This window comes from Cheilinus undulatus, linkage group 1 (assembly GCF_018320785.1).
Source record: "Cheilinus undulatus linkage group 1, ASM1832078v1, whole genome shotgun sequence".
Lineage (NCBI taxonomy): Eukaryota > Metazoa > Chordata > Actinopteri > Labriformes > Labridae > Cheilinus > Cheilinus undulatus.
The window spans coordinates 29,916,630-29,928,736 of NC_054865.1; the positions used below are offsets into that span (position 1 = coordinate 29,916,630).

General features: G+C 42.7%; 1 protein-coding gene across 1 annotated transcript; it reads left to right on the plus strand.

The window, feature by feature from the left end:
• Positions 1-268: 268 nt before the first annotated feature.
• On the plus strand, positions 269-4,975 carry LOC121509977 (UDP-glucuronosyltransferase 2C1-like). The gene is made up of 2 exons (XM_041787819.1): positions 269-361; positions 2,158-4,975. The coding sequence occupies exon 2, from the start codon at positions 2,158-2,160 to the stop codon at positions 3,736-3,738; it is 1,581 nt and encodes a 526-aa protein (XP_041643753.1). The 5' UTR covers positions 269-361; the 3' UTR covers positions 3,739-4,975.
• Positions 4,976-12,107: the final 7,132 nt, after the last annotated feature.

The following is a 12,107-nucleotide window of genomic DNA, read 5'->3' on the forward strand; positions in this document are numbered from 1 at the left end:
TCAGCTTAGATTAGGGTAGGAAAACAAATAGTTTTATTACCATAATGTACCTGCATCGTAAAACTATCCAAAAGGGGTCAAAAGTGTACACGTTATTCAAAGAGTGGCAGTCATTATAAACCCTAACATACTTTTGCTGAGAGGCTGTATGCTTAAATAGAGATTCTGTCGATGCGTAACGAACTTATCATGTATATAAAGACTTTTACCTGTAACAACCTCCCACAGTATCCGGCTCCAGTCAACCACAGTCTGCTGCCGTCTTCTTCCGCATTGTTCTCATCTGAACCCGCTGGACAGCTTCTCTCTGCTCGAACAGTTATCCAACGCCATCCCTGTTCCTGTGAAAATACACACAACAGTAAGTAGAAACGCTTCGTGTTATGTATATTTGAAGGTTTAGTTTACTTCACGAAAACAGAATTTAGGTCATTTGAACAGCTAACGTTAACCGGGACATTGGGAGTGGTGTCCTAAGTCCTGCAGAGAGTAGGCTATATCTGAATCTACAAGAGCTTGTGTTAAAATGCCAAGTTTGGAATCGAAAATAATTTAGTTTGTCGGGCCATTAAAGATAGAAATGATTTTACAGATGGAAACAGTAAGAGAAAATATGTCCAAATGGAGTGTAGTAACATTTCCCAAAAATACTCATTTACACAGTATAAATAAAAAAAACAAAAGTTACAGAGCTGGAAAGAGTTCAGGACTATTCAAGTAAAAGCACGGTTACTTAAGTGAAAGTGGTGTAGAAGTAAGGCCGCTTATGGTAGGTGCTCATGGTCCAATGTAAACTTAGTCTGTGATAACCATGTTTTCTATTTAAACTGAATAATAACCACTTTTATGAAGGAAAGGAAAATAATTCAATTTATTCATGCTGTGGTATGATACCGCCTCTTTTATTTAAACTAGATTAAATAAATAAATATATAAAGAGTTTTCTGAAAACAGATTTTTTTTCTTTTTTTCTTTTTGCTAATTTGAATGTAAATAGGCACATTCAAAACCATTAGAAAGTAATGTCAGACTTAGCACAAACATGACTTGCAAAACTGTCAGGATACTAGAGAATAAAGTAGAAGGAACTGAAATAACTTTAAGGGAAAATTAATTAAATAATGGCCAAAAGGGCTAAAAAGAAGCAAAAAACTATGAAAGCCATAAAACTGGATCAAGGGAGGCAATAAAGGTGCAAAACTGTGGAAAAAGATGGAAAGTAGTTAAAAGTGGCAAAAATGTGTCAAAAGAGGCAAAATGGGGTAAAATTGGCAAATACTGGATTCAAGTTGCAAAAATGTGTTAGGAGAGGCAAAAGGCAGGAAAATTTTGAAAAGCAGTTAAAAAGTGACAAAAAATTGTTAAAAGAGGCAAAAATTGGTTTAAAATGGCCAAAATTGTTTAAAAATGTGAGAGAAGTAGGAAATAAGCTGCAAATATTGGTTAAGAAAGGCAATAAAGGGGCAGAATGGGTGGGTAATTGGTGAAAGCGTTTAAAAAATGCCAAAAAATTTGTTAAAAGGGACAAAAACGGGTAAAAAGTGGAAAAATGTGTGGAAACAGAGATGAAAGGGGTTACATATGGCACTTTACAAATGGCACTTTTTCACTTTTCAACTCAAAAATGAAGCAACTGTGAGCCAGGATGCTATGGATCCAACACACATATCAATAAATCAGATCTGGGGAGGGCCAATTTGCTGTATTTTCAGGGGCTCAGCCAACTCTGTGGGCAGGCCTGACCCAAGTAAATGTGAAAAGTTGGTAATTCAAAGTTCACTTAAAGTATTAAATAGAAGGCTCAGCAATCAATTAAAAAATAGACTCAATTGCAGTACGGCCTACTGCATTTTCAAATTGCAGACGGTGCAACATTTGTTTTACCAGAAATGTGTCAAAATACTAGTTTAAAACAGTTTTTTTCCAGCAGAGTTTTTTTAGAATAATTTGCAAAAACCTTTCCTTAATTTTGCATGCATTTTTCTCATTCAAAATGAGAATGACATAAAAATGATCATTCCCCTCAATTCAACCGTTCATACTGAATTTGCAATACAAGTCAACCAGTACAATTGCAATTAGATATTTTTTAAGTGTTCAAAGGGGATTCTTTTTCGCTCTTCCTATTTTTTCATACCATCGATGTTTTCATTTCAGATGAGGCTGCTCTGTTGCTGCAGTGCTCTGCTGCTGCTCATCCTCATTCCCAGAGCTTGTCAAGGTGGCAACATCTTGGTCCTTCCTATAGAAGGCAGCCACTGGGTAAATATGGATGTCCTGCTTCAAGCATTGCACGAGAAAGAACACAGTCTCACAATCCTACGTTCAAGCAAAAGCTGGTACATCAAGGAGAAATCGTCCTATTATGACTCCTTTACAGTTCAAGTGGAGAGGAGCTTAGATCAGAAGTTCATAACCAAAATCATAAAAGAGGTTATTGATTTTGAGAGAGGGGCTCTTCCCTTGATTAGTTTTCTCCACACATCTGTGGGGATGATTGGCACATTTGTGGACGCTCACGAAGCTGTGGGGGATTTTGTTAGAGGCGTCCTAGATGACACAGAGCTGTTGAAGAAGTTGAAGGATAGCGAGTTCGATCTGGTGCTCACAGATCCCTGCTGGGGTGGAGGAGTCATTTTGGCCAAATATTTGAATATTCCTTTGGTTTACAATGTTCGCTGGCTATTGGGTGGTGAGGCTCACCTTGCTATTGCTCCTTCACCTTTATCATACATTCCTATAACAGGATCTGGAAACACTGACAAGATGACCTTTTGGCAGAGAGTCAAAAATGTGGCTTTACATCTAGTAACAGAAACACAAAATCACATTGTTAGCCAAATATACCAAAAAATTACCAACAAATATCTTGGGCCTGGTCTTGATTATAAGGAGCTGATGCTTGATGCTGATATTTGGCTCATGAGGGCAGACTTTGTCTTTGAGTTCCCTCGTCCCACCATGCCTAATGTCGTATACATGGGAGGTTTTCAGTGTAAACCTGCAAAACCTCTTCCTGAGCACCTGGAGGAGTTTGTGCAGAGTTCTGGAGAGCATGGAGTCATACTCATGTCTCTGGGGACTTTTGTGAGTGAACTTCCTGCTGACATGACAGATGAGATCGCTGCAGCTTTTGCCAAGCTACCTCAAAAAGTCATCTGGAGACACAAAGGTGACAAACCAGCCAGTCTGGGAAACAACACCCTGCTGGTGGACTGGATGCCCCAGAATGATATTTTAGGACATCCAAAGATTAAACTCTTTGTGGCTCATGGAGGAACAAACGGAGTTCAAGAGGCTATGTATCATGGAGTCCCAGTTGTGGGTCTTCCTTTGTTTTTTGACCAATACGACAATCTGCTGCGCCTCAAAGAGAGAGGTGGGGCTGAGATCCTGAGCCTTCAAACAGTGGACAAAGACGACAACTTCCTGAAGACAGTGCAGAGAGTCCTGACCGAGCCCTCCTACAGGATGAACATGCAGAGACTCTCCAGGCTGCACAGAGATACTCCTTTGAAGCCACTGGATAATGCCCTCTTCTGGATAGAGTTTGTTATCAGGCATAAAGGTGCAGCTCACCTGAAAGCACAGTCATTTAAGATGCCCTGGTACTCCTACCACTCCTTTGATGTCTTTCTGTTCCTGGGTGGAGTTTTGCTTCTCGTGCTCTTGATTGTTTTCATGCTGATTAGATGTTTGTACAACAGAATGTGTAAGAGAAAAATGAAACATGACTAATCATTTAAGGGAGACAATTTCATAAAATTAAATATGGCTTTAATATATGTACAGATTTTACTTAGCTATTTTTAGATGTTAGTTAAAAATCAGTATGACAACATTTCACATAATAACTGAAACTGTAAAGACAATATCTTTATTAAGTCAGTTTGATCATAATTTATTAAGTATTTGTGAGACCATAATGAATGTTGTGAGCTTTCTAATAAGCACATTTTCCTAATGAAATACTTTATCTTTAGTGCTTCCACTGGTGCTCTTTATTATCTTACTGACCTTTTGTTGATTTGTATAACAGCTGAGAAGGGTTTGGCAGCAGCTGATTCATCTCTGAGAACCACTCTCACAGTCTGCTCATCTGAGACACTGTATATCTCAGAAAGGAAGTGCCATAATTTTATGGTAAAATGCATTTCAAGTTTAAGTTTGTTTTTTTTTTAATTCAACTTTCCTTTTAAACAAAGCCCAGTGGTTGTACTCATTAAGTAACCACATTGCAAACATTATGGACCAAGCAACATTTAGCCATACACAATTTAATCCTAATTTAGAATCATGACATTTTTCTCTGTAAGTAAAATAAAGAAAAAGGTCATGAGTCTAAACTTGGATTTATGTATTATGTATAGATCTGCTGTAGAAGCAAACTTGTGAAATGGTGGCTCACTTTAGCTCCTTTAGCTTTAGCTAACATAGCTATGCAATTATTGTTACTACATTGGCCAATGTAGCTCAGTCAGCTTTAGCAACATGAGCTCTTGAAAACATAGCTAAAGCTAACATAGTTATGTTGATAATGTAGACACATAGCTTAGCTTACATAGTTTCATAGCTGTGGGTTTAGCTGGGGCTACATTAGCTATGTGGCTGAGTTATCTATAGCTAAGTCAATGTGAGCCGTAGCAAATGTAGCTTAAGATAACTTAGCTACTTGGATTATGTAAGAAATATTTTGTAATCAGGTTTTGTAGGTCAGGCTTTTAACAGTTTAACTGTTGGTATCCTAACCCTTACCTTGACCCCAAACAAAAGTTAAACCTAATTCTATTTATAACATTTTAGGGTATATTCCATTTTGAGATACAGAGTCACAGATTTAAAAAACAAACCCAAAGAAAAATTATTTCAGTTGAAGAAGTTAACTAAAAATAGGATTTTCTGTCCCAAAGAAGAAGATTATTGTAACTTGTGTCCTATAGAGAAGTAAAATAATGAGAATGATAAAATAAGAGTAAACTTCCTCCTACTCTTTTTCAAACATGTACATTTTGCTTCATGCTGGATATGGATGCTGATACTGTGTAAAAGATCACTTTATTATTTTTAACTATCCTGTTTTTTTGTCCTTTGTCAACCAATTATGCTTTTGTGTTTTGTTGACATTTTCAAAATAAAGACAATAAAGCAATCAAGCCTTTGTTTAAGGGCCAAGGTAGCAGTGCTACTAATAGATAATGCCCAAAGAGAGTATATGATAGGAGAAGAGGAAGCCAGCAAATATTTAATCTGCTATTCTGGATCAATGTTATCAAAATGTAATACAAATAATGTTTAAATATGTTTCCTTGTTTAATCAGAGTCTGTTTATATAAAATACATTTCTGTGTTGTCTAATACCTCCAACCGACCACTATTTATTGCATGGCTTCCCAACCTTGGGACCCCTGAGGGGGGCGCTAAAGATTTGGGGGGGTTGCAAGGCTTTTGTGTTCTTAAGTTTTCAAAAGTAGATTTACACGTTGACGAAAATTCCCATGAAACACTGTTCATTTAGAGTTCTTTTAGTTAAAACCACGTGTCAACCATTTTTAAACTATTTTATGAATGACACAATTAAATTGATGTTGATGTTGATTGGCAGAGAAGATTTGGCACATTTTTCATGGGCACAACCCACATACTCAGCTCTGCTGCTCATCCCACAAATGCATGATCCTTACAAATGTGGCATCATTTAAAAGGGTAATAAAAAGGCTTTCCAACATTATAAGATTTATTACCAAAAAGCATTGTTACAACAGAGAAATAATGTACCAAACACAAATTGCCTTACTTTTTGTTTTAAGTTTAGAAGATGTGGGAAGTACCTTGCAATCAGGTGGCATCACTACCATGAATGCGTTGAAAAAATGGCAGCCTACATCTGAATCTTTTTGTTTTAAAGTTTACTCAAAAAGGTAGAAATCTAGCATGTTTCTTTATACATAAAGGAGACACAATTTTACTCTATTAACGGCAGCATGTTTTAACAAGTATGGTTCCTTTGAACAGGACTGATGCTTTAGCTTAAGGGATTAATGAAATCAGCTTCAAAGGCAGTGGCTTTGTGTTGTAAGATAAAGGGCATTACAACTCTATAATGTAATGGACAAATACTTTTTGACAAATGTTTGTATCTATCTGGACAAAGTCATAGCATTTTATACCAATTTTTCCACCACAGATACTACGTCTGTTTCTCCTTACATCTCGTGTCTCAGTAGAAACTTCCCAGGCATTTTCAGGACAAAATTATTACTAATGCACTCTGATATATATTGGTATTTCACAACAGTCTTTGGATTTTTTTTTTTAACATGGCTCATGAGTTAACATGTTTAACAATAGCTAGAGACTCTGTCTGCTGGGCGTGCACTGATCTGTTCAGGAACTACAATTATATGCTCTTAATCTGCCTTTTTATAGCAAATCCAAAGTTCAAACTTTACTCAAGGGTTGTGTCAGTGTATTAAGTGTAGAGTCACGCTATCAGTCATGTGGGTTTTATTGAAGTTATTCCTTATCTTATGTTTGTTCTCTTGTACTTTCAGATTAATTTTGTTCAGATTTAATGGAGAATGAAAAATCATGTTGGCTTTGTTCTAAAATGTTAGTAATCTTGTTTGGATTAGATTTACTTTATTCTCTACTTCAGACACAAAGGTCCAAATCATAAAACAATACATACAAACTCTGATCCCAAAAACAGCCATCACTACCACCCACGTACAGTCATTTCATAGAAAACACAGAATATTGTGTCAAATTCAAAAAATCAAAGTCAAAAATCCTTTTTCAACCTTAATTTAATTTAATCAAATATTTAAACTTATCAACTTAATTGGTTTTAAAATATACACACTGTGAATTGCAACATATTCCAAAAAAGTTGGGACACAGAAAAAGTACTGGAATGTTCAAAGAACACCTGGAACATTCCACAGGTAAGTAGGTTTATTACTAACAGCTGACTGGGTGTAAAATGAGCTCTCTTGACAGGGTCAGTTGTTTGCAATCGACAATAGTATAAAGTTCTCCACTTTGTGAAAGACAGTGTGGACAAGCACTTCAACAGTTTATGAATAATCTTTAATGAGCAGTTGCAAGAACTTAGAAATTTTACCATCCACAGCCCACAAATTTCTGCAATGCTGCAGTCTAGACCTGTCTTCCATTAAAAACCCAGATTGAATGCCGTGACCATGACTTATAACGTGGTTTGGGAATACTTTTGAAAACCATCTACAAATGTAAGTTGTGACTTTACCATGAAAAGTGAAAATCATTTATCAACAACATTCAGAAGTACCGCAGGCTTCTCTAAATCTGAGCTCATCTTAAATGGACTGACCTAAACTGGTATAGTGTGTTATGGTCTGATGAGTCCACATTTGAAATTGTTTAAGGAAAAAATGACAATGGATCCCTTTAGGCAAAAGAGGAAAAGGGCCATCCATATCAATCTTAATGCAATGTTCAAAGCCAGCATCTGTGATGATGTCGGGTCGTATTAGTGCCTGTGGCATGTGTATTTAGCACATCTGTGAAGGCAGCATTAGTACTCATTTTTTCCCATTGAAAATGTAAGGTACAAAATGAAGAGCATCATACGACAATGGAAGCTGCATAAATCAAGCAAGAATGGGAAAGAATTCCAACACTTCTACAAGTAGTTGTTAGACTACACGTATTAGGGTTGTTAGAAAAAAAGGGATTGTAATGATTGAGGTTGTTTTAATCTGAACCCAGAAGCAGATCGGAGGCAGAAGCAACAGTTTTTACAGATTTATTGTGCAGGAACAGGTTTGAGGAGGAGGAGGGGGGAATCCTGGGCCAGAGAGTGAGGGAGATCCACGAGGTCCATAGAGTTTAGTGGTGGGGGGAGGGTGTCCAGAGCCAGAGATCCGAGAGGGAGTCCGAGTCGTGAGGCTGGAAGTCTAGAGCGAGGGGGGAGTGAGTGAGTCCGTGAGGCAATGTGCAGTCCAGAGAGAGAGGTGAGTGAGAGTCGGGCAGTGGAGCAGAGATTGGGCGAAGGCACTGGCGGCACTGAAAAAAACGTAAGACGGACAAGGTAAGTCACAGATTCACGAGAAAGCACTGGTAAAAGCACCATAAATCACTGGAAATACAAATTGCGAGCATGAGGCCGATACCACAGTAGGAGTGGAATAATCAGGCGCCTGCAGCTCCTCACAGCAGAGCTCAAGAGGCCGTGGTGATTGCGAAGATTGTGTGCAGGTGCGAGGATGCCGGACCCAGTGCGGAGGAGGGGCCAAATCTCTGTGAAGATAAACACAACAGAGCCCGAAGCAGGAAGCAAATCTCCGGAAGTTTTCCAAATAAAACAGAAATGTGCACAATCACCACAGTACCTCCCCGTCAACGACCGCCTCCTGGCGTTCTCCCAGGTTTATCCGGGTGAGCCGTGTAGAAGTCACGTAGAAGGGAGTCATCCAGAATGAGCTTGCGGGAGATCCAAGAGCGATCCTCGGGACCATACCCCTCCCACTCCACCAGGTACTGGTAGCCCCGACCTCGAGGCCTAACATCCAGAATCTTGTCCACAGTGAAGGCAGGATGATCATCAATGATCCGGGGGGGAAGAGGGGGAACTGCCGGAGGGATGAGGTCATTAGAAGATACAGGCTTGAGGAGAGACACGTGAAAAGTGGGGTGGATCTTGAGAGAGGAGGGAAGCTTCAGGGTAACAACAGAGGGATTAATGATTTTGGTGATAGGGAAGGGACCAATAAAGCGAGGAAAGAGCTTACGAGACTCGACCTGGAGGGGAAGGTCCCGGGAGGAGAGCCACACCATCTGTCCCACCTTGTACTCGGGCGCGGGAGATCTCCGAAGGTCAGCGAAGTGTTTGGTTCTTTCTGCCGTCCAAGTGAGAGCTGCCTGAACTCTCCTCCACACCTCCTGGACCCACTTGAGATGCTCCCCCACCGAAGGAACCACCACATCATGCTCCTGGCTAGGAAAAAGGGGTGGTTGATATCCATAACATGCTATAAAAGGAGACATACCTGTGGCGGAGCTGGTGAGAGAGTTATGAGCGTATTCAATCAAGATGTGAGCTCCAGGAGGCAGGGTGATGAGCAGTGACGCATGTCAGGGCAGCCTCAAGGTTTTGGTTGGCCCGCTCTGTCTGGCCATTCGTCTGGGGGTGATATCCTGATGAGAGGCTGGCCGTCGTGCCCACTGCCCTGCAGAACTCCCTCCAAACTTGGGAGGCAAACTGCAGTCCGTGGTCCGACACTATATAGCTGGGGATGCCGTGCCATTTAAATATGTGGAGCACAAGAAGGTTAGCAGTCTCTAGGGCAGAAGGTAACTTGATGAGAGGCACATAGTGAACTGACTTGGAGAATCGATCAACGATGGTTAATAGGACAGTATTACCTTCGGAAGGCGGTACTCCAGTGACAAAGTCGACAGCTATGTGAGACCAGGGGCGGCTGGGGATGGGCAGTGGGCGCAGCAGACCAGCAGAGGGTTGGTGAGATGATTTACCTCGGGCGCAGACAGAGCAGGCGAGGACAAACTCCTTAGTGTCCTGGGTGATGGTGGGCCACCAGAAGTGCTCCTGGAGGAAACGGAGAGTGTGTGAAACCCCTGGGTGGCAGGAGAGCTTAGAGGAATGCCCCCACTGAAGGACTTGAGAGCGGGCGGCATCAGGGAGATAAAGCCGGTTAGGGGGTCCATTTCCCGGGTCCGGTTGATCCTTTTGGGCATTACGAACAACTTGTTCAATTTCCCACATAGCTGCCCCTGCAAATCGGGGGGGGGGACAATGGGGTCGGGCTCTGGAGACGAAGAGGGGGAGGAATGCTGTCGAGATAGAGCATCAGGCTTTTGATTTTTGGAGCCTGGTCTGTATGAGAGGGTGTAATGGAAACGGCTGAGGAAGAGGAACCAACGAGCCTGGCGGGAGTTGAGCCGTTTAGCTGAGCGCAGGTAGGCTAGGTTTTTATGATCTGTCCAGATGATGAATGGTGTTTCAGTGCCTTCCAGCCAGTGCCGCCATTCTTGGAGTGCCCAGACGACTGCCAATAATTCTGTTTCCCACATCGTAGTTACGCTCGGCCGGAGACAGGCGGCGGGAGAAGAAGGCGCAGGGGTGTAATTTGTTAGACTCGGGGCTCCGTTGGGATAACACGGCTCCAATGCCGGTATCCAAGGCATCCACCTCCACCACAAACTGCAGCTTAGGGTCGGGATGTTTAAGAACAGGTGCACTAGTAAACAGGGACTTGAGACGGGAGAAGGCTACAGCGGCCTCTGGTGACAGCTGGAAGGGGATATTGGAAGAGGTAAGGCAAGTGAGAGGAAGGGCCACTTTACTGTAGTCTCTGATAAAGCGACGGTAGAAGTTGGCGAAGCCTAAGAAATGCTGCAGCTCTTTCCTGGAGGTAGGGGTGGGCCACTCTGAGACAGCCTCGATTTTAGCTGGGTCAGGTTTGAGTTGTCCCTGGGCTATGATATAGCCCAGGAAGCTAATAGAGGGGGTGTGGAACTCACATTTCTCTGGCTTGATATAGAGTTTATTCTCTAGGAGGCACTTAGGACCAGGCGGACATGTTGTCTGTGTTCTTGGAGGTTTTTGGAGAAGATAAGGATGTCATCTAGGTAGACGAAGACGAAGCGGTTGAGCATGTCTCTGAGAATGTCGTTCATGAGCGTCTGGAAAACGGCAGATGCATTAGTGAGTCCGAATGGCATCACCTGGAATTCAAAATGCCCAAGGGGGGTGTTAAAGGCGGTTTTCCATTCATCACCTTTCCGAATTCTGATGAGGTGATAGGCGTTACGTAGGTCCAATTTGGAGAAGACTTGAGAGTGGCAGAGTGGCTCAAAAGAGGGGTCGATGAGAGGGAGGGGTGCCTTGTTTTTAACAGTGATATCATTCAGTCCTCTAAAGTCTATACAAGGGCGCAGAGAGGAGTCCTTCTTCTTCACAAAGAAGAAGCCTGCCCCTAGTGGAGAGGAAGAAGGGCTAATGAATCCATTGGCTAGGGACTCCTCAATGTAGGCCTCCATGGCCTCCTTTTCAGGATGAGAGATATTGTAAAGGCGGCAGGTGGGTAAGGGAGCTCCAGGGAGGAGATCTATGGCACAATCATAAGGGCGGTGGGGGGGTAGAGTGCGTGCCAAATCTTAACTGAGGACAGGGGCGAGGTCATGGTATTCGGAGGGGACACTAGATAGGTCGAGAGGCAAAGGGGGTTCTGAGGGTTCTGGGCTCTGGGATTGGCTGACAGGAGACATTCAGAGTGGCATGAAAGACTCCAGCTGGAGACGATGGAGTTCCTCCAATCGAACTGAGGATTGTGCTGCTGGAGCCAGGGGTAGCCAAGGACAACTGGGGAAATAGGAGAGGGGATGATGAACAGTTGAATGGTTTCTCTGTGATTGCCGGAGAGGAGAAGAGTGAGGGGTGTGGTCTGGTGCATGACCTGGGAGATGAGGCGGCCATCCAGGGCATTCACTTTCTTGGGAGAGGGAAAGGGTTCACGTGGGAGTTGAAGTTGTTGAATTAATCCTTCATGGATGAAATTATCAATGGCACCTGAGTCAATTAACACCTGAAGAGGGGCAGAGTGTTGGTCCCAGAGGAGGGTAGCAGGAAGGGACATGCGAGGGGGAGAGCCGGGGGGTAGGAGATTTGGCTCACCATGGCGCTCTCTGTCAATGATGAGCCTGGTCTTTTACTGTCGAGAGACAGGAGGCAATGAAGTGTCCGGCTAGACCACAATAGATGCAGAGTCTGTTGCTCAGACGCCTCTGGCGCTCGTGTGGGTCCAGTCGAGCTCTACCAAGCTGCATGGGTTCCTCCGAGGCCACCGGGGGTGCTGAAGAGCTAAAAGCGGGGGACGAAGGAGCCAGCGAGGAAGAGGGGGGTTGCTCAGGAGACCCAGTCCCAGAGGGGGGCGCCACACTACGGGGTCTGGTAGCTCACTCTCTAAACCTTTCCCTCAGGTGATTGTCAATTTTAATTGAGAGTGAAATTAGCTCCTCTAGAGAGGAGGGCTCATCCCTGGAAGCTAACTCGTCTTTTAACTGCTCGGATAACCCTTTAAGGTAGAGCCCCATTAATGCAGCTT